The sequence below is a fragment of the Neolamprologus multifasciatus genome, chromosome 3, assembly GCF_963576455.1.
Source record: "Neolamprologus multifasciatus chromosome 3, fNeoMul1.2, whole genome shotgun sequence".
In the NCBI taxonomy this organism is placed as follows: Eukaryota; Metazoa; Chordata; class Actinopteri; order Cichliformes; family Cichlidae; genus Neolamprologus; species Neolamprologus multifasciatus.
Window position 1 is genome coordinate 31,312,961 of NC_140441.1, and position 23,631 is coordinate 31,336,591.

At 40.7% G+C, this 23,631-nt stretch overlaps 1 protein-coding gene and 1 long non-coding RNA gene across 3 annotated transcripts; one reads left to right on the forward strand and one right to left on the reverse strand.

Moving 5' to 3' along the window:
* Positions 1-1,838: 1,838 nt before the first annotated feature.
* On the forward strand, positions 1,839-22,942 carry LOC146522560 (butyrophilin subfamily 3 member A2-like). 2 transcript variants are annotated; one of them, XM_085153804.1, is made up of 6 exons: positions 1,839-2,159; positions 4,257-4,592; positions 4,964-5,177; positions 5,339-5,403; positions 21,189-21,308; positions 21,414-22,942. In XM_085153804.1, exons 1-6 carry the CDS (start codon positions 2,111-2,113, stop codon positions 21,944-21,946), a joined length of 1,317 nt encoding a protein of 438 aa, XP_085009930.1. In that variant the 5' UTR covers positions 1,839-2,110; the 3' UTR covers positions 21,947-22,942. The 2 variants fall into 2 exon arrangements, with proteins under 2 accessions (XP_085009930.1, XP_085009929.1); XM_085153803.1 differs by having other exon boundaries at positions 1,842-2,159; positions 4,251-4,592.
* LOC146522561 (uncharacterized) lies at positions 19,533-21,017 on the reverse strand. Its single transcript, XR_014873074.1, has 3 exons — positions 19,849-21,017; positions 19,687-19,749; positions 19,533-19,587 (listed from the first exon to the last, which is right to left on the reverse strand). It is a non-coding gene; the product is annotated as an uncharacterized LOC146522561 (long non-coding RNA).
* Positions 22,943-23,631: the final 689 nt, after the last annotated feature.

The following is a 23,631-nucleotide window of genomic DNA, read 5'->3' on the forward strand; positions in this document are numbered from 1 at the left end:
CTCACTTGTCTTCACTTACCTATTTTTGCACTTATTTATTTTTCATTATTATATCCTTATTTTTTTTCTTTATTTATCTTAATATCTTGTCTTATTTTTATACTTATTTATCTTGTTCTTTCAACCTAACTTGGCATTTGTGTATGGACAGCAAATGAAGAATTTCAGTGCACAGAGAAATGCTCTTTCTTCTGTACACATGACAATAAACACTTTTAATCTTGAATATTGAAATATACTGTTTATAAGACTGGGGAAACCTAAAGGAAGTGTTCGCCCAGGGCACCAAAAAGGCAGAACAGACCCTGTCCACACTAATTCACATTTGTGGCTCATTTAAATATTCTCTTCCTGAAATCGAAACTCTTAAAAACATATTTGCCATAAGGACAGTCAAACTGGCACTGTGACGCTGAAGCATTTTTTTTGTTCTGTTTTGCAGTGTTTTCTACTTCTGTTGTGTTTTATTCAAGTTTCTTAGTGATTTTTTTTGTCCTTTTGCAGCATTTTCTTTTATGTTATATTGGCGTTTTCTTAAGTTACAGCTCGTTTGAGCTCTCAGGGCCACTCACATCAATCAGTAATGGAGCTTCGTTTCAATGATCCCAAAAACTCCCAATACAGAAAAAGCAAACCTGGATCGAAAAACACACACTATCATAGATTGACTTGCCCAGAGATTCTTTATTGAAGCAGTGTGGGTCATCTTGACAAAGAACCTAAAAAAAGCAACCATCTATCCGGTCGTTAAGTCTGACGTCATGACGCCAGACACGCACTAGCCGTGTCTGGGCCTAAACTCCGCTGCAGGTCCATATATATCAAACAATCACTATGGCATTACTGAGAGTTGAAAAACTGTCTAAAGTCTTTCATCTTTAATAAAATGATCAGCGTTCTGCTCTACCAGGTGTAACAATTGAGTTTAACATCCAGGCATCCATGAAAACGGAATTTATGACATTTCACGGAGTTAGAAGTTAGCAGGAAGTTAGCTCTCTAGCTTCTATCTAAATACAATATACCATGTCCTGACTGCGGGGTTTGGAAACAAATTACAACGTACAGCTCTGTTATCACTTACAACATAAATGAAGACAGAAAACTAAACAGCAGTGACGTTTGTAGGGTAACTGAAGTTTGGCGAGCTGGTATATAATGATGTGGTACGTGACCGCTAGCGACACAGCTATGTTAGCATAATATAAACAAGCCAACCTTTTTTCCACTCGATAAAAGTTAACGTGAGTGTTCTCGGTGGTCAGGAACAAATGTAATAGCATGGCAGGATGCTGTAAAAGGACCAAACTTCAGCCAGGAGAACAACTGAGATAATCCATCCACAATACGAGGTTAGTCATTCATATACTGCTGCATGGGCTGGGCTGTAGTTACATCCTAAGGTTTTAAAAACTGAGCTTAAATAAATGATTAGTGGTAATAAAAGCCGAGGGAGGTCAACAGTGATCACTGACTGTTTTAGGAGCTTTTTGAGATTAAATAGAAGAAAATACAAAACATTAAACATGTTAACAACACAAAAGCCATATTAAACGCAGACTACTTTAGGCCCGGAAGTAGGATTCGTCACGTCATCACTTAACGACCGGGTTAAAGAAGAGCTTTGAATGTCCTTCAAGACGCCTGGACTGGAGAACTATTACTGAAGACTACTAAACGAAATGAGAAGAAAGAGATTGGCTCGAGAATTTTGCACGGCACTGAAGGAGCCGCAGCCCGCAAGCTTTCGGCCCGCCTCCTTCAGTCAGCTGATTAGAGGCAGACAAAGTCAGTTGAGTTTCGAGTTAAATTTGTATTTTATTTTAAGCCTTTCTAAATATCGCCAAAGGAGTTAAGTGATTCAAATCTCCCAAACTCAGTAATAAATAAATAAATACAATTAAAAAATTTATGATAAAATTCTCACCGTCCCTCCTACTTCCTGTTTTGCCAAAGTGTAGTTCGTCATTTTGCTTCAGGCTCTTCCCTGGAGAGGATGTACGGAATTGTTTAAGAAAGTTTGGGACCTTTTTTTTTTTCTTTTTTTTTTTTTACCTCATTTTTTTTAAATCCCGTGGACCCAGCAGGTCACTTTTTCTGTGTTTCATCCATGAGTATCTCTGTGTTGCTGCTCTTCGCCGCCCTGTCTTCTTGCACAGGTAGTATTTGGATAAAGGCGACCGTACAAGAGTGGTTCGGGTGTGGATGGCTTTTCCACGCTCCAGTGTCAAAACCAGACATTAATATACTTGTTATAAAAGCTGCCGGGGAAGATCTCCGTGCAGCAGCTGCCTCGGTCAAAACGAGCCCGTTCAGAAGGCAGAAGTTGTCTGAGAATAGTCAGGGTTTAAAGGTTTCTTCGTACTTCAGTTGATTCACGGAAAGCTGCCATTAGATGGAATTACCGAACAAAGTAAAAATGAACTGTTAATGTGTAAGTCGATGTACTTCTCCAAAAATGCAGGCAAAGTATAGGTTATTATTGAGGAGTGACAAAGTAACTTTACAGAAGCGCAAGAAAAAGGGGTGTAAAAAAAAGGGTGGGGTGGGGTAAGGACCAAAAAATAATCTCCTGATTGGTCTGTGAGAAAAAAAGAAAGGACACAACTTATAAGATCATAAAACATCCCATAATTGCGAGACTACAGCGCTATGTTTCGAAAAGAGAAGTCGGTATATCAGAGAAACAGAGATCTTCAACGATCTTCATGTGTTTAAAAGCGACGACTTTGAAGTCGGGCTTTAAGGCTTTAAAGGTTTGTCCCTGCTGTTCTGTGTTAATGCTGCTAACATGAGTGTGATCTTCGGTCATCTATTATGTGCTAAAAGCGTCGACTTCAGTGAGCAGATGTTTGCATTTGTCGAAAGAATTAAAAGGTAAAAACAGGAAGTGGGCTTTGCTTCGATGAGTGGCAGTGAGTGTTTCACTTCGCCGTGGGGAAATTGTGGCTCACCTTTGGCGTTTTGCTTTAATCCCGTCAGACTGGAGAGTTTCCCAGCATCGGATTTGATTTTATCATACACGCTTTTTTGCAGTTCTTGCTGCCAAGTGTGAAACCGATTAAGATAAGAAAAGAAAAGATAAGATAGTAAAGTCTTTATTAGTCACAGAGATTGGACAAATATAATAAGAACATAAACTTAAATATGTGATTGAATATAGATTAGCATAATCTTAGGACAATGACACCATGGAAACAATATAGAAAAACATTGTACTGTCTTGTACTGTAGGTATGTGACTGCGGTTTGTGTGGGCGTGTGCAGAACAATTAGACAGTGTTTGCTCTGAATGTTGACTAACAGTTAAAGCCGTGATCTACCAAAGCTCAACATGTGTTTGTTGCTGAAACTTCAAAAAGCAGATTCTCACTGCCCGAGTTTTATCCTTTAGATTTCAGGGTCAAGTTCACAGGATGTTTAGAGTATATCAGTGGCATGTTTGGTAAACACCCCTCCCCCTTCCTATTAAAAGTGACCTGTCATATTATTCATGTTGCATCCTGTAATCGTCTCCCAGTTCTTTTGAAGAAGTTGAAGGTAGCTGTAAATGTTTGTCTCTGCTCAGCTTGTGATCGTGCTGTGCAGACAGACTTGTGAAACTCCAGAGAGTTCAGCAGTTTCACAAGGACAAAAGTGCAGAAGTAGTCGACATCGAACAGACGTAAATGTACTTTCAGAAGTATTCTCATTGCACATGTGCATGACCTTTTACGTTGCTTTAACGATTTACAAGCCAGAAAAAAAACAACCCTTGAAAGATCATTTCCACATCCTTTCTTTCTAATGCAGATATGTGTTTAGAGCAGATAAAGTTAAATACTATTTACTATTACTACTATAGGGTTTACTATTCTGAGCTTTATCTTCATGGTTTGGTTATTGAAGTCTTTTAGCACCTTTCCACACAAAATATCCCTTATTTGCAGCATCTTTATCTATTTTAGTCAGTTTTCTTCGACATCAAACAGAGCCAAGCTGAAAAACTGCCTAAAACTGAGTGTTTAGCAGCATCTGAAGCCACAGGCATTACTCATGCATACACATGCCCTATATGTATGAGTAATCTGTTGTCCTCTGGGTTTCTAATAAGAAGCTGCACCCTATAAATGTGCTTACTTTAAATTTAATAAAAAGGTTTGTGTGATGAGTAACTATATTGTTGCTACACAGATAAAAGGTGTTAGGAGAACTCTTTTTAAAACACAGTAATGACCTACTCCATGTTTTATACCTTTTTCTCTTCACAGGAGCAGCGGCCTCAGCAAACAATGTACCAAAGATTGTAGCCTCTGCAGGTGAAACTGTCCTCCTGCCCTGCAGCACCACTGCTAGCGACAATGTACCAGCAGTGGAGTGGAGTAGGGAGGGTTTACCTCCAGATATTGCCTTCCTGTACCGAGATGGATGTGAGACCTTCGAGATGAAGAATCCAGTCTTTCGGTACAGAACAAACCTCATCATGAATGAACTTCACCATGGGAACCTGTCAATGGTGATATCCAACGTGCAGCGAAATGACAGTGGAAAATACCAGTGTGCGATTGTTAGGAACCCGAAAACGGTCATCGCAAGAGTGGAGCTGTTTGTAGGTACGTCCACTCAAAGATTAGAGCTGCATTTAATCCCCCTAAAGTAATTTTCTTCACTTTGTAAGTCTGCACGCACCTCATGTTTTGTTTTATGTTTCTTTAAACAACCTGAGGAGTGGATTTCACAGATTTCGTTCTTTATTCTAAGCAGCAGTAACTGTCTGCAGGTACCGTTTCTGCAGACAGAGGGCATTTTCACCCACATCATTTGTGACAAAGGTTCTCTTGGGTTCAAATGCAGATTCTTTAGTCATGTATCTCTATCTTAAAGCTCAGATGAGATTTCCTAATTGTTTCTCACAGTTTTCTATGGACATTTGAACTGAAATGTTGGTCATAGACAACAGCCTGAATAATGAATATTTTTGCAGGTGCTGTTTCTGAGCCGACACTCTCAGTTGTTCCAGATGTGGGAGGTGGACTGACTGTGCAGTGTGAGGCCAGGTGTTGGTTTCCTGAGCCTACGATTAGATTTCTTGATGTTCAGGGAAATGAAATCAGTGCTGAAGACCCAAAGAGAGATAAAGAGTTTTTGGGATGCTTCACAGTCAAAAGAAGAGTCACTCTGCAGACTGCTACCAACAGGTTTCATTACAGTATTAATACTCAAACTTAAAGTGGCTCAATCTGGGTCATTTAGTTAAACTAAGTGGGATATGTTTTCAGAATATTTTCTGTGTGCACACTTTCTTCTTTTTCTAGAATAGCAAAGGAATAAATCCTAAATATGTGTCTTTTGATCACAGGGTCACCTGCAGAGTTCACCAGCCTGAGGTAAACCAGACCAGGGAATCAGAGATTTACATATCAGGTACACCAGAACTTTAACAAACACCTGGATGAATAAATAATTGATATTTAAATTAGATTTAGACTTAGATTAAAAACAGTAACTTGTTGAATCTCAGTAAATAACAATTAAATTTAACTATATTTTGGATGTTAAAAAACAAATGTGTTTAAGTTGTTAGTATATCTTCTAACATCGCATTACTCCATCAGCTCAATGTATATGGGCTACAGATAAGCAATCATTCCAAATATTTATTTTAATATTTCTAAAGTTATTTAAATACAACCTGAGATGAACAACAGCATGACATGTTACATTTTGTGATTATTTATTTAACAGAAGATGCATAAGCAACGTGAAACCACATACAGCCTATGAATCAGTAGTTTTGAAAACACCTTGGGAGTGATAACTTGGTGTAATTGCTTTTTGCATAACTTTATCAGTGTCTCACACTGTTTTGGAGGAGTTTTGGTCCACTCTTCTTCACTACATTGTGTTGGTTGCTCCTGTCTCACCACAGCATTTGAGTCAGTTTGGGTTGTGGACTTTGACTGGACCATTGCAACGCCTTTTTCAGCCATTCTGTTGTAGATCTGCTGCTGTGTCGGGGATCATTATCCCACTGTATGACCCAAATTATACCAACTGAACCTTGGGGTGAATTTACAGGGACATTTACTCCTGTTAGACTGGCAGCTGTCCTGAACTTTTTCAATTTGTCAATAATCTTTTGCACTGTCCAACTATGGACTTCAGGCTATTTGCAAATGGCCTTTTAACCTATGCCAGATTAATGATCAACAACAGTTGCCTCTATAAGCTCATTGCTGGAGTCCTTTTTTTTGTGTGCATTGGTCTGACCTTGGGGTGAATTTGCTGGGATGTCTGCTCGTGGCAGATTTGTTGCATTGTGTTAGCACACACTTGAATGCTCCAGACCTGCAGACTTTTATTGCTCATGATCAATTAATCAAGTGCGTTTGATCAGCTGCAGCTGGCTGCTTACCCTCTTAATTCCTATGAAGGCATTAAGGATGTACTTTGGTTTTCCACAGACTGCTTTTGCATTTTGTCTTAATTTTTGTTGAATAAATAAAGACACGTTTTGTAATTCAATTATTTTCAAACTGTACGGCCCAGATCATATTTTTATATTTATATTACTGTGTTGATATGTAAAGCCTTAGTGGTAACACTTCAGTTAAAAGCAGCTTAGAAAACAATCTATGGAGCTCAGTAGTAATACACCTGCACTTTTTTTGCCCCCCCCCCCCCCCCCCCCCCCACCCCCCACCCCACACCTCCCACCCCGTTTGGTCGGATTCGTGCGTGTGCGCATGCGCGTTCAGATGTGCTCGGCGCATGCGCGTTCAGGTGTGAAAACACACCCTCTGGGCGGTATCGACTCCTCCTAGTGGGATGGCTTAGGTTATATAGGTATAAAAGTGATCCTTTCACATTCTAAGACCATCACCGCCACGGCCTAAGGAGCACAGACACATCGCGCTAAGGACCCCAACGACTCACCGACCTAAGGAGCACAGAATACCATCTGTATCAACCATGACACCCAGCCAGGACATCGCCCATGCCACAGCCGCTCTAGGTATGTCTACAGGAGTATGCAGCCGGGGTCCTCAACGTAAAAAGCAACGCTGTGAAAATGCCGTAGATGGGACTGTATTTAAGTTAGAATATCGCGGCGCTGAAGGGTATGTGTATACCATTAAATATACCGAAGGGACAGTTGTGCTTAGTGTAGATTGTGGCGAGGGATTGTTTTGGGGGGAACCCCAAAGCATCTCTACCAAAAACTGGAAGCTCTTCCGGACCGTAGTGTGTGCGGACCTGGACAATGTGGGCTTCCCAGAGGTGTTGTATGTTTCCCAGTGGAACAGTGCATCAGGCCCTGAGCTTTACAGGGTTGAGGCTGATCGTTTCAATCGCAACCCTGAAGACTTTATTTTTCTCAGTGCTTGTGATGACAGGGATAGTCTTATTGCTTCCAGAGGGCTTGAAAACTGGAGGTTAAATCCTTACCCTCTAAACCTTGAAGAGCGCACAAGATGGTTTAAGGACTTGTTTTTTATACAGTGGTGCGACTGGAGAGGTTTGTCGCGTCTGTTTAGCCAGATTGACGACGCGATCAAGAGGGACAGACTCAACACTGCGTACGAGAGTATTAGAAAACGCCTTGTTTTTGACGATCTGGCGAGTTGTCCGAAGACTGGTTTGCCTGCTACCCTGTGCAAACCTAAAATCATAAGACCTTCCGACAACTAAACAATAAACTGGTAGGTTTAATGTGAGGGGTGTGTGTGTGGGGGTTGTGTGTGTGTATCTATGTGACAAATTAAGAGCTTGTGGTTTTCATTTTACAGAGAATGACTCGCCGTCGTGGGACCTGTCAGAGTCACCATCAATAGGGCTGCTAATCCCGACCCCCCAGACTCCACCACCCTCACCATCATGCTCGCAGGACCCCCTCATATCAGACCTGTGGGAGGAAACTGTAATCGACATCAAACTCGCAACTCTCCACCTGTTGATGTTGGCGCTGAATGAGTTTCTACAAGAGACATGTTACGGATGCCAAACAGGCCACCCCAGTCAGGTGCAACACAGCTGCTTGCAGGAATTGTCTGAGTATTTCTTCGACACCTACTATGACGATGTGATGATAAGGCTCAAGACTGACCGATTCATCCCAGCCATCCAGCTGTTTGTACGCTCAAACACCACAGATGGGACTGGAACACAAATCCGCAGAGTTGCAGAACACCTCATGTGTGAACTGAGATCAGAGCGAAATATAGTATGCGCCATTAATGACAACATTGTGGACCTGCTAGAAGCAAGTACTTGCGCCCGACGTGTTAAACCAGCCATGCTCCGCATGATTGGAAACTACTGGGGTGGGAGACACCTGGTTTAATGTGTGCTGTTCAAGTATCCATTGTCTGTGATTGTGTCTGTGTGAAAATTAAATAAAAAGACGTGTTAACACCAACTTCTTAGTCATTTGTGGTTTGTACAGTCATGGAAAGCACATTGCATAAAATATATCATGATCCAGCCCATCCTGCGGGGTTGGCCAGTTTAAATAAGCTACGTATAGCGGCAGGGGAGGCATCAGGTGTAACACCTCCAATATCTCAGGTCAAACATTATTTAGAACAAGACGACACTTACACACTCCATAAACCTGTGAGGATCCATTTCCCCAGAAATAGAGTATTGGTGACAGGGATCGACAAACAGTTTCAAGCCGATCTGGTTGACATGTGTGAATATGTGGCAGATAATGATAATGTGAGATATCTGCTAACATGTATAGATGTATTCTCAAAATACGCATGGGTTAGATGCCTAACAAACAAGACAGCGAATGTTGTATCAGCTGCTTTTGAGGATATACTTAGTGAGGGTAGGATCCCTGTGAAACTACAAACAGATGAAGGCAAAGAGTTTTATAATACAACCTTTAAACACCTAATGGAGCGATATAATATCAAGCATTTCTCAACAGCTAGCGAGGTTAAATGCAGTATTGTCGAGAGATTCAATCGTAGCTTCAAGGGTAGAATGTGGAAGTACTTAACATCAGCCAACTCCCGGAGATATGTAGATGTCATACCAGATCTCACACAAGCATATAACAATGCTTATCACAGATCTATCCAAATGGCTCCGGCAGAGGTGAATAAGGATAATGAGAAGTCGGTGTTTAACGCGCTGTACAAAACGAGGCCTCAGAGGGAACTGTGCTTTAAATTTAATATTGGCGACACTGTACGAATATCAAAACTGAGAGGAAAGTTTCGAAAAGGATACGAGCAGACCTACACCGATGAGATTTTCACAGTCAAGGAACGTATAGGGAGACAGCCCCCAGTGTACAGACTAGCGGATCTAGCAGGAGAGGTATTGAAAGGGTCATTTTATGAGCCTGAGATACAACGTGTGGTTGTTGATGAAAACAAAACATTTAAAATTGAAAACATATTGGCTAGAAAAAAAGTGGGTCGGAAAAAGCATGTGCTAGTGAAATGGCTAGGATGGCCCGACAGCTTTAATTCGTGGATTCCAGAAAAAGACATCGTTGAGGCGTAATTAACTCAGATGACGCAGCTCTACACACATTCATTCAACACTGAGCATAGACGGAGAAAGCATGAATAAAAAGAACAACAACAATGCAGGCTTCTATGTAAGCCTCTTCTCGAATGCTTCGGCGCATGTTTACCCGGGTAATAAGATATCTAATTTTAGAACAAAGCTAGCAAAACCTATCGTTTTGGATCAGCCGTATGAGGTTGCTGTTATAGAGATACAGTACCCACGCATATGGATGTCTTTTCCACAATCAGATTCGCAAGTGGAAATTCATGACCCAGTCAAAGATGGAACCATCGCCGTAACCATGATCGAACTGTCTGTGGGTCATTATGCATCTGTGGAACAGATAATAAAAGAATTTAATTTTAAATGTCAGCAGTACCAAACCACTGGAGACCTTAAAATGCAATACAACACAGTTACTAACCATGCCTGTGTTATGGGACCTAGGGGGACTATTCTCACATTTAGAGGGAGACTGGCGGAAATCCTAGGATTCGAAACAGGAGAGCCGTTTGTACTTCATTATAAAAACACATATGCCCCGCACCCCGCAGACATATACGGGGGAAAATATAACATCTTTATTTATGCAGATATCGTTGATTACCAGCTTGTGGGTGACGCCCACGCGAGGCTATTAAGAGCTATAAATATCACGGACGATGACCGCCGCTTGCCTATTCTACAATTTGACAGCCCACACTACACACCTGTGTCAAAGACATTGATCGACGACATAGAAATTGATTTGAAAGACGATCGAAATCAACACATACCCTTTTTATACGGCAAGGTGTTTGTCAAGTTACACTTCCGACCGATAACCCACCATTTTTGAAAAAAAGGATGGCCGTCTACAACACTGATGACTCAAAATATGTAAAATACTACTTATCACAGGCTGGTGGAGAGCTCGGAGGGTATGTTGGGACCAGTACGCAATATGGGTCAGGGCTGGGTGGTTTGTTCCGCAGCTTGTTTAGATTTGCTGTACCACTGTTTAAAAAAGGAGTTAGCATAGTCAAACCACACCTAAAAACAGCCGCATCGGGCATAGTGTCTGATGTCATAACCAACATAACCAGACCCTCAACCACTAAGCAGGACGGTAGCGGATTGTATGTGTATACGCCCAGACCATCTAAGACCCCACCCCCAGGGCAACCGTTGTCTAAAAAGCGTAAAACCACAAAACCTAGCAGGAGAGCTAGCAAACGGACACCGCCACGCAGAGTGAAAAGACCCAGAACCAGTCGTTCTAAAACTGCAGAGTTTGACATATTCTAAATGGCACTGTTACACAGTCATTCTGGAGAATGTGTAAAAACAGAGCTGGACCTGTTTACTGTTCCCTACACACAGACTAGCATTGAGAAAAGTACATTTATCGAAATCCCACCTGTATCTGCAATCACTGATGGAGGGCCGATCGAGTTTTACATCTCATCGTCCGGTGAAGATTACCTGGATCTAAATGACTCATATATCTACACACGTGTGAGAATCACAAACGCTGATGGCTCAAACCTGGCTAGGGACGCTAATGTAGGATTTATTAATTATCCTGGATGCAGCATATTTAGTCAAGTTGATGTTAATTTGGGAGACCGCCTCATTAGTCAATCATCCAACACATATCCATACAGAGGTGTGATAGAATGTCTTATCAATTATAATAAGGACACTTTAGACACACAGTTCAGCACCGGGTTATTCTGTAAGGATACATCATCACACATGAATGACACATCTATAGAAGGAGAGAACCAGGGCCTGGTGACCAGAGGTGGCTACACAGCAAATAGCAGTATTGTTGAATTGATTGCACCAGTACATGCAGACCTGTTTTTTCAAGAAAAACTGTTACTTAATGGAATCGACCTGTCACTGAAATTTGTGCGCTCTAAAGACGAATTTGCTCTCATGACAGCGGATGCCAATGCATACAGAGTTAAAATTGTCTCAGCCAGTCTCTTTGTCAAGAAAGTTAGTGTATCACCGACCGTCAGACTTGCACACAGCAAGGCATTGCACCATGCAAACGCAAAATACACGGTAGACAGAGTGTCTTTAAAGACCTTCTCCATACCTGCAGGGGCTAGAATATCAACAAATGACAATTTATTTATGGGTAGGATACCTAAATTTGTGATCATTGCATTTATAGACAATGAAGCATACACTGGCTCCTACCAGCGTAATCCATTTCATTTTGAAAACTGCGATATAGAATTTATGTCTTTATATGCTGATAGTCAGGCTTATCCTGCTAAACCATTCCAGCCCAATTTCCAGAGAAAACACTATACCAGAGAATTTTACCAGCTGATACAAACCACAGGAAGACATTTAAAGGATAGATCTTTAGCTATTACGCGTGCGGACTTTGGTAACGGCTACACTTTATTCTGTTTCAATCTGGAAGCTGACGAAGGACATTCAGGGAATGTGTCGTTAATTAAAACAGGGAACGTGAGATTGGAAACCCGTTTCAGAAATCCACTACCCCGTACAGTGAACCTCTTGTGTTATTCGGTATTTGATTCAGTCATTGAAATATCTAACATGAGACAGGTGCTCTTGGACTACTATTGAGACAAAAACGGTCATGAACACTATAGAACTATCAGCCGTGATCGGCAGCATTATCAATAAAAACACACATTTCCTAGGCGTGTTAGCCTATGATCAGCTAACCACTGAACGGCTTCAAAGACTCCCGGCTATGAGTATTGTAAACACCCACCCTTCTACGATGCCCGGGGAACATTGGCTTGCTGTTTATATTTCGAGAGACAGACGCGGTTATTTTTTTGATAGTTTTGGTCACTCGTTAGACAGTTTTCCCCCAGCAATAAAGATGTTTCTTCTAAAAAACTGTTCCACTGTTTTATATTCAGGAAAACAAGTGCAGAACGACTTCTCCATCACATGCGGTCAACACTGTGTATTTTTTTTATATCATGTGCAAAATGGTGTATCTTATGAGCGTGTGCTTAACATGTATGGGTCTGATTTAATTTGTAATGATGCTATGGTGTGTCGATTTGTCAACAACATACAACCTGTTGCTGTATGCAGTGATTACGTGTGTGTGCAATGCGGATACTGACATGTACTAATGAGAATAATAAAAACAACATGAGAGCATGATAATCGAGTCAATGGTATTTATTATCAAATCTCGTATATAAATATATAGATTTACAACATACATTGTTTAAACATAAATAAAAGAAATCAAACATTAACCAGTAATAAAAAAGAAAAACATATATTTAACAATAATAAAGACATAATATATTTAACAGTAATAAAATAAAACAAAACAAAACAATTTAGCAGCAATAAGTGAAAAAAAACATTACAGTAGAAAAAACACCAAACAGCAAATATTTTTAGCAGAAAAACAATTTCAGGTGCAATAAGAAAAAACCTGAATTCAAAAATCCAACCACTCTACAGGACCCCCCTTTAATTTGTTTTTTTTATTCTTTATTTTTTTTAGTGTACTATGTCGCAGCGGTCCACCAGGGGTGATCTTTTTTGGTGTGTGTTTTAAAAAACCAGGGTCTTCAGACAGTGTGTGATCGGTTTTATACATGGCGACGGTCTTACGTATGCCTGTGTTAGATATGGCTGATAACGGTACGTTTAAATCTGAGACAGCTTTTAAAAACTCTGTCCAGCCGATAGGTCTCAAACCCTCAGAGGGTGTGTGTGTGGTTGTGACGCCTTTAATTAGATCATAAATGTGTGAACCAGGGATGGTGTGTTTATCAACAATAATTTCGCCTTTGTCGTTGTAAGAGATCAAGTGTGGCGAACGGCTCACCGCTGATAGAATAAGTTCTGCATTCCTCCTACACCTTTTAGGTATGTATGTTAAAACATTCTCCGCAACAAGATCCCTCACCCCTGCATCACCATGAACAGGCGATGTGTCCGTCGACTGGGGTTGCACATCCCTGTTAAATTGTTCAGGTAATGATAAAGACAATACATTCTTTTCACGGGCACCTTGTCTCACAAGGGTAAGGTATCTTTGGAGAATATCGCTGTATTTTTTAGCCTTCTCATACACATCTATGTCAGAATCTTGTAACACTTGTAACATCTCCTTGTCCAACTCGTTCTGAGACTGTTGTCTGATGCTGTCTGTTTGCTGCTGCTGCTGCTGCTGGTGTTGCTTTATTAAGTCCAACTGGTGTTGGGGTACCAAAAACATCTTTTGCACATGTTCCATTTTCACCTGTTTGCTATCAGACTGGTTATGAAAGGGATTGCAGCCCCTAATAGCGGCAGTAAAAACCCTCCAGATTGGTTGATTGTCTTTCTCTTTTTCAAAGTTTTTATTTTTTTGTCTGCAATCAGTCTGATTATTGATTTTTTCTTTTTCAGCTGTTTGTACTGCTGATTGGTCAGTGGTATGTTACCATGCAATACATTAAAGGCTATCTCACACAGCGCATTGATAAAATCTAAGTTTGAATTACTAATAATAACTCTGCGTAGAGTAGGAGGAGCCCTGTATATCATCTCCAACAGAGACAGATTCCTCCGCATGCGTGATGACATCCTTTCACCTCTTTGCTGATTTTTGTTTTGGAATGTAAACAACCGGACGCTCTGATAGTAAATTTGTTCTGAGTCTTAAATAGTCCGGGGTCTTAGCTTTATAGTCTATTAAAAGATACCCGTATGTTGTGGATGTGGCATCATTAAACGCTTCTATAAAATATTTAGTATTACCCGGAAACATTTGCCTACCTAAAAGCATAACCTGATATTTATCTCTCGGATTTTTAAACAATATTAGATAGTTAGTGTTCAAGGAAATGGTTCTACTGGATTTTCCTTGAATAAACAAATTCTGAACTAGATATATACAACTCAAATTCCTATGATGCACATACTTTGTGAACACATTTTGAACTTCTAAATTGTTAGCTGCATCGTTCATTACATCGTCTATAATTAGTGTGAATGCTTGTAAAAGCATTCACAGTATTGTTCTTCTGTTTCTTTATTATTATTTCATGTTCCGTACGTTTTTTGGCATCTAACTCCTTCAAAACCGTTCAACTTAGAAAAACCATTCAAACACCATTAGATTCCTCTTCTTTTGGACAAGTGTGCTTGTATTTTTCTTATTTTTAACATTTATATTTTTAAAATTATTCAACTTTTTTCAACAAAAATTTCCCATGTATTTCAATGGGGAGACCCTTCAAATCCTCATTCAACTTACTCATTTTTCAAATCTAACTACTTCCACATACATTGACATAGAGCCACCATTCAAACTTTAAAACGAAGCCAAGACATTCAACTATTCAACTTGTATTTATCTTTTCAATATCTGTCATACTTTTTCTTCAGTTCCAGTTTAAGTTTCATGATGTTTTTTCAGCCGTTTCAGAGTTTATAATGGGTGTGTATGGGACGGAATGTTGGGGCTAGAGTGAGACAGGTGACCTGCTAGAGTGAGAGGAGCGAAAAAATTAATCTTAAAATCTTTTTTTAAAACTGCTGCTGTGTCCGCAGCGTTTGCTCTACAGGTATGATTTTACCCTCAAAACGTAGCCATCGCTGTCCTCTTTCATCCAATGTGTTTATTATTGTAATAGGTGTTATGGTTCTTTCATAAATGTCACCAATGCAAAGCCTCCTCCCTCCAACTCTTCCATAGACTCTAATGTTAAAATGGCTCAGGAGGTTCGTTTGAAAATCAGAAGAGCATGGGTTCTTTCCACTGTCACCACGTCCATATAATAAACTCCACAGGCATGAAAACTGAGAATTCAGTAGACCAGACATTGCTGCCACTCACGGTGAAAGAATTTTGTCAATACGACCTGTACTTTTCATTTGGGAACGATTTGTTTCGGGCTGACTTTTCTGTTCATTTTAAGCAGCAAAAGTGAGGTGCATGTCTGTGTGCGTGTCACACCTGCCTGCCTAACGAGCTCTGCCTGCCACTCTTCCAAGATTCATCTTAAACACTTCTCTTTCAACTGCTGCTGTGTCCACAGTGTTTGCTCTACAGCCATCCTTTTACCCTCAAAACGTCGCCATCGTTGTTCTCTTTCCAACACTGTGTCTTTCAAAGCTCAAACATTTAAAAATTTGAAACTGTGTGGATCCAATTGGAGGGATCACATTTTAGTCATTCAGTGATTCAAAGAGTATGAACTTTTAATATTCATTCAGATGTTTTCTGACTCTAAATTGTTTTTCTAATTACTTAGGTTTTTCTAATTTACATTTAAAACATTTTCAGCTATTTTCCAACTTCTTCTGTGTAAATGTCAGCTTTTAGCAGTTCTGCACTTTTGTTTTCAGGTTAAAAACTCTGTATTTTCCAGCTCATTCAACAGTTTTAGCTTAATATTCAGTAATTAATTCACTTCAGTGCATACATTCAGATTCAAGCATTCACACTGCAGTTTCTTCAGAAAATGCACTTTCTAGTTAACAAATTGTTCTTTTCTGCAGGAAGAAGGGTGTCATCAGCAAGAGATTCGGGTATACCGTTAACAAAGTTTATGTCTCTTATCTTAAGAAGCTGGTCATATAATGGCTGCCAGCATGAGTATATATATACAATATTGTCAATGCTGCATGATATAATCCGGGAAGAATTTTCAATTATGCTTTTAACAAAAAAAGTCTTGCCGCAGTTACTGGGACCGCTGACCACCATACTGAACGGGTGCTGCAACCGGGCGTCAAACCCCTGTTCTAATTTAAAATCCATAAGGTACAGTTGTATAGTCTGGGAGCACACGGCGCTTATTGTAAACAACTTTAACTTTTTTCACAATGGTTTTATTCTTCAAATGAAGCTTCTTTTTATCGCGTCTGATGCTATCAGACACGGCAACTAGGTGTGCGTCTGATGTCTGATTGGTTACAAACTTGTGGACTAAACCTTTCAAGGATTCATGGGTGACAACTTTTGAGTTTAGTGCGTTCAGTGTCACGCCTTTACATTTGACCTGGGTCTTGCCCAACGATGTGTGATACGCGTAGCATTTTGGCCCACCGGAAACAAATTCCGCTATGTAATCCTCCACACCACCCTCTCCACAGTCTAATTCGCTTGTGAGATCCCCCAGAAACGGACCTAGAGGAGGCATCCACTCGCCAGGGCGTGCCGTGAAAATGACACTGTCCGTGTCACAATACAGCACGCGCTGCTGCAAGTTGTCTAGCAAATCATACAGCATGAGTCTGGCGTGTGCAGTGGTCATGGCCCCGACAAAAACATTAACGTCCTTAACACGGGAAGCTCTACCATCAGCATGCCGCCACTGCACCATTGCGACGTCGTCAGAGATGAAACAAAACTGACGCAAGTCGTACTGGTCGCTAAACATTAGCTGGCTAAATCTGGAAGGGTCTGTAATGAGCTCAGATGATGCCATATTTGACCTCATGCTGAAACGACCCCATAACGAGTTTAGCAACAGCTTGTTACAGTTACGAACAGCTTTATTTACACAAATCTTGGATGGGTCTAGCATTATTCCCTCCTTCTCATAATACTCGTCTATGTACTTCTTCTGTTCGTCAGGTGTCTTGACGTGTTCAGGATACCCCGAGGCCTCCTGTTTGAGTTTTAGGAAGGCTTTCACATAGTCTTTAAACAATGTGTCGGTCTTATTGGGGAAATGCCACACCTCATCAATAGCAAGAACCCTGTATCCCTTCTCAACAGCTTTTTCAAGCTCAAATGAGACCCAAGTGCCTTTCAATACCCGCTCACTGTCCCTGTGTCCACATGCAGTATGCTGGTTTTGGTCTTCAGCACACATGCTGCAGAGTGGAAACATCAGTTTTCCGTGGCACCTGTAGGGAAGGACGGGGTGAAAAAGACCCTTAGGGGGGAGCACTGTGCATTTAACAAAGCCGAAATAATTTTCTAGCTTGTCAAAGTTGGTGTAAATGACTTGAGGGTGTCCTACAGGATAGTCTTTTTTAGACTGCACTGTGGGATAGAGACTGGTGAAGTCGTAGTAAAATATTTTTTCATCACAACCAGTCTTGTGGTACAGCTTTATAGCATTTGTGCGACCTCCAAAAAGAGCGTCTCGGGGATTCATGCGTTCTGGCTTTCTGTATGTGTGCATGAAAGCCACAACTGTAGGGTCTGTCTGCTTCAAGGCAGCCCATTCACATTCCCACATCACTATTACGTTCACACTGTGTTGTGATCTCAGTGCATCAACTTTGTCACAAAACATGCGATGCAGCAGTCCATAGGATGCTTTGCTGACAGGATTAACTTCGCTCTCGGGGTAACATTTAACACAGCCGTGGTGAAAACATCCTGCAAATTCATAAGCTGTATTACTTGTGGGGTCAAAACCGTCCACAAAATACGGTCCAACCCTCTGTTCGCCTCCTCTGAGAGCATGTTTTACCACTTTGTTGGTGGTGTGGGACACGTATTGAAGCCATTCGATAGAGACGTTAGAAAACGTCTTATTCTGCTCAACGTATGCCCCGTCATACGTGAGAGCGAGCGTGTCTCTAGGCAGAAACAGCGTTTTATACACACCCATACTAAATGCAGCCAAGGTGGTATACATGAATGGATCAACTTGTGTACAACCCAGTAACGTGTCACGATAAATGCTGCATGCTTTACGCAGGACATCAACATCGTTAACACAGTAACGCCTGAGTTCAGCCTGAAAATCAAAGGGATTCTGTGAGGCAACCTGGTACCATTCCATGAATCGCACCTTATCGCTTTCAGACATGTACTCATAGCCGTAGAAGGAGGGGTCTGGGTACGGGCCCACATAATGCTCATTATCCCTCGTATTAAACCTGTGTGGGAAATGGCCCTTCTGCAGATCTTGAAAACCTAAAGCAGAGGGTATTTTGGCAAGGCCCATGGGCAAAAAGCTGAACGAATCAATCCATCGCTGGTCATAGTCCCTGTCATACATCAAAATCACACGGCTGCCGCTCATTATGACACTAGGTGTTATGCACTGTCTGACAAAGTACTCGAGGAGTATGTAGTTGTCAAAGCCAGATGCATTATGTGCTATGAAAGTGTACCCACGAAACCTTGGGCGTCTGTAATGTTGCACAAACGCCTCCACACACTTTAATGTGTTAAATGTGAACTTATTGCCCTTCAGATCAGACGCACACACAAAGTTAGCCTCGTGTTTACCGTTGTGGTACCTAGTCTCGAAATCATATAAAATGTATTTATCGGTAGGCTTCTGTTTTTCAACAGGCTGTATGAAACACTGATGGTCGGAGTCTCCGGTTAATTTAGGCTCGCGGCAGTGCTCGCATCTAGGCTGGGCACATCTGTGTGGCGATTTCTTGGATTCTTTATATGTGGTGCCACAGTGCATGCAATGTTTCATATTATCACAGGGGATCATGTTGTGTTTTAATTCTGGTAATTTGTGTTGCTGGTAACAGTGTTGTGATTTGCAGATGCGGTTACAGTCGCTGCATTTCACTGTGGGACCCCTGTGGTGTTGACAGAGTGTATAACATGTGTTACATCTATGTTTACAGGAATGATGTAATGGTGAATTATATGTACTGTAACAGAAATTACACACATAGGATGCACCAAGAAAAGCGGTTGGGTTTAAAATCATGTGGTAATGTTGATTATGGAGATACATCATCAACGTGTTTGTGTTTGGCTCTTCATGTGTGAAAAAACATTCCAGGCGTTTACGCCCTTCTGTGTGGTAATAGATTACAATCTTAATGTTGAAGTGCTTCTCAAATTTACTGACATCTGTGAATGATACTTGCTGCTTGTCGCATAGACCTACTTCAGCATGCATCCGTTTAGCTGTAGCGAGTTTTTCTAGCTCAGAGGCTGATGAGTTTAATGAATGTGCTATACATAGGGAGAAGCACAAATTGTTGTGTGTGTTGTTTGGTGTGTATAAATGTCTGCCTTTCTTTGAGAGAATCTCATCATAAGGGATTTGTGCCAGTCTTAAGCGAGACACATCAGTGTCTGATATGTGCGTTATTCCTGACGGCCCTGGTTCTCCGCACATAAGGTTCTCTGGCGTGGCTCTGTATGTGTAAAACGGTCGGTTTTAGAACATTTGGAATTGTTTAAACCCATTTGCTGTTTTTTTAAATACACAATTATACACCCCGTTGTATACATACCTTTTGTAAGGATGGGCTCTGTGGTCGCGGTGTCTGAATGTTTTCCTGCTCAGTTTGTTAACCCTGGAACAAATCAAAGAAAAACTCTGTTATTATATAATTTAAAACAATCGCAAGCTTAAAACATACATACGATTAAAAATCGCGTAATTCTGTACACACCTTGTGCCTGTTAGAGATGTTGTTCCATCTTTAAAATCCCCCGTTTCTAAAGAAAAGGGTGCTGTGCCGTTCTCCCGAACTCCTGAAAATTAAGCTTTTGTTTTAGGAAAAAAGATAGTTTGAATATCCTATAATATGTTAACATAACACTTTTAAAAATACAATAATAGGTTTTGTTTTACTTACCGCTTAAGATGTCCATGTTATAAAGAACGATGATAGTTTTGATGGTCTCAAAGAAAGTGATGTTGTCGCGACGAATGCTGAGTTCACCCTGAGCTTCGCATAGGTCTCGGTTAAATACCTTCTCCAGGAACAATGCCAGTACACAACTGCTTCACACCTTAAGGTTCACACTCCCATGCTACTTCCCAGAGTTCTCGAAGAGACAAAAGACACCTAGTCTGGAGGTCCTGTTTCCCACCATCAACCTTACTACACCCCACCCTCCCCCCTACCATTTGTCTAGACAGGTTTGCCTTAGTTCAACATTGCGAAATCCCGATTTTTAAATAAAATGATCGCATCAACCCTGGAAAGAAAACTAGTTAAATTAAATAAAACGCTTGTGAACATGCCGACATTACCCATTCGGAAGAAATTCCCACTTGTGCCGTTTTCAAAATAAATTGCATGTATCGCAGCAAGCTGAGATATTGTCAGGTTTATAAAATTAGTCTAGCCTCAGTACACAACTGCTTCACACCTTAAGGTTCACACTCCCCAAGCTACTTCCCAGAGTTCTCGAAGAGACAAAAGACACCTAGTCTGGAGGTCCTGTTTCCCACCATCAACCTTACTACACCCCACCCCCTACCATTTGTCTAGACAGGTTTGCCTTAGTTCAACATTGCGAAATCCCGATTTTTAAATAAAATGATCGCATCAACCCTGGAAAGAAAACTAGTTAAATTAAATAAAACGCTTGTGAACATGCCGACATTACCCATTCGGAAGAAATTCCCACTTGTGCCGTTTTCAAAATAAATTGCATGCATCGCAGCAAGCTGAGATATTGTCAGATTTATAAAATTAGTCTAGCCTCAGTACACAACTGCTTCACACCTTAAGGTTCACACTCCCCAAGCTACTTCCCAGAGTTCTCGAAGAGACAAAAGACACCTAGTCTGGAGGTCCTGTTTCCTCAATGTCTGGGAGGTGTGGGGTGGGAGGTGTGGGGTGGGGTGAGGGGGTGAGGGGGGTGAGGGGGTGGGGGGGGGGGGGGGGGGGGGGGGGGGCAAAAAAAGTGCAGGTGTATTACTACTGAGCTCATCTACTCGTGTAATTTTTATTTTATCCCATTGTTCGTGCTTGATCTTTTTTTTAAAAAATCATTTCAGATGAATGCATGAAATCCTCCACTCGAATCATCGCAACTGCTGTGGTGACGACCATCATGGTGCACACAGTAATCTGTGTTTTTACTGTGCTCTTTTTAGTCCAGAGAGGTTACTTGTCTGGTAAGTCATTATTTTTTCATTCACTGACTTTTGTCTTTGTTGTAAGATCAGTGACCGTCAGGAGTGAAAGAAGTGCTAACTGTATATTTTTTTGTGTTCATACAGTGGGAGGACAAAACTCGAGCTCGGAGAAAGACAAGATCAAGCGATTAACTAAAGAGCTGAACGACCTCAAATCCAGGCAGAGTCCAGCACAACAGTCCAGCCAGTCCTCAAATAACCCTAGATCCTCACCAGGCACCTCTGAATGTGGCATCCCACCCCCACCAAAGTCTCCCTACCAAAGCAAGCCCCTCAAGCCAGCATCCTCAGCCAACGGCAACCATCCAAAATCTGGCACCTTACCCCAGACCAAGGACTCAAAACCTGTTGCGTTAGGACAAAATCCAGCACGCAGCCCACAGATGAGAAGAAGCAGTCACGGCGGCAGTTCTGCTGTGTCAATAACTAATGATGCTGCGTCATTCACTCCTCTAGATTCAAACGAAAAGCCTTTTCCCCGTTCAACTAGTCTGTCTGTGAAACGGACTCATGGAGTCATTCCAAAGTCTCCGCGCAGGAATACTCTCTCAGGCATTTCTAACAACCCATACGGTGTCCTGGCAGATTTATCCGAAGATGAAAATCTGATTGGATAAAGAGTGGTAACTAAATGTGATCAGGCAGGTTTGAAATTTGTATAATTGAAACAAAACATCTCAGGTTAGTGACTGAATCTTAGTAAAAGCTGTCAGTTAGATGGGAGTTTGGGAGGTTTGAAAAAAAAAAAAGGAAAAGTAACGTATGTGTACAAAATTCTTCCCACTTCCACTCTAAAGCCGGCTGAATCATCAGCTTTGAGCAGCTAAGATCTCTGTAGCAGATTACCCTAAATCCTTGCAGCTTGAGAGTGATCCATATTGTAATAGCTGTTACACAAGGCTGCCTATAAGAAAAGTTTTCATGTAATCTATTTATAAAATAGAAACTTGCAATAAGTTGTTGACCACTACTATTCCTGCAAGATGCTGACATTCAGTCACAGTATTTGGGTCAGATTGACCCTCATTTACTAGTCTATTAACAGCATGTAGACACAAATCTGTTGTGTGTGTTTTATCCCCATTCCCATATAGTTTGTTCATACTTTATGAACAAATAAAGGCAAGCACTGCCAACATTTAAAATGAATACTATGTTACCACTACTACTATTTTTATTTTACTTGAGCCACAGTGAATGTCTCAGTTCAATGCACTTAATTTTTATATTTATGTAGTACAAAATCACAGCAACAAATTGCTTCAAGGTGCTTTATATTGTAAAGACCCTACAATAATATGAAAGTGTGAATTATATTCAGAGCCTCTGTTACTTCAGCCTTACTGCTTTTCCATCACTCTGATGGAAAGCACAAATGCTTTAAGGGTTTACTTTTCACTCCTGGGACTTTGTTGATGGGAATTAAATTCTTGTTGTTTCGCACTTTTCTCTTTAATGTGATGTTTATAAATGATGTCATTTTGCATTTGTGTTCCATTACAGAGATTCAACTGATGGGGTTTTGTACAGTTTCATGGTATAAAAGTTAAATTTGTTAAAAAATAGATCGTGCTGCAGTCTTTGTGCATTAAAATGAGACTAAATAAAACCAGAGAGCTTCCTGTCTATGAGCAGTATATTATTGAAAACTTTGCAAGCTGCAGATGAAAGATTGAAAAGTTTGAAGTTTTATTATATTCATAGGAACAAACACTTGATCATCTTTGATCCAGTAAGAATTGAGGTCTTCCACATTTAGTGTTATCAAATAAGGATGCTTTTTTGTTTTTTTTGTAAACATTTATTTTTACACTGTTCAAAAAAATCAAAGGGACACTTTTTAAATTGATATTAGAATCATGTCAGAAAATTAATTTACGGCACCTTACTAAAGGCAGCAGTAATAAGGTAACAATAACATCTCTCTTTCTATGACCCTACATCAAAAAGTCCTCAGTGGACATTAAAGCTGGACCTCAGTGGCATTTTGGACACTAAGCTGATATTGTCAGTAGGTGTCAGGCTGACACAGGGCAAGAAAGACACACACTCACATTCAAACATACTCTACACACGAACATGATACACATTGTTATTTGGTTGAAATATTAACTCTTTGTGTTGTGAATTAACTGCTTATATTATTTAAACCTGGCCCTTCATTCTCTGTGTGCGCAAACTAACATTGTTTTAGTTGTTTTACACAACACAACCTTAACCATGGATACAATAAATTTAAGAAATCAACATTAACTGCATCTGTTTAATTAGCTGACAGAGAAATGTGTGAGAGAGAAACGTG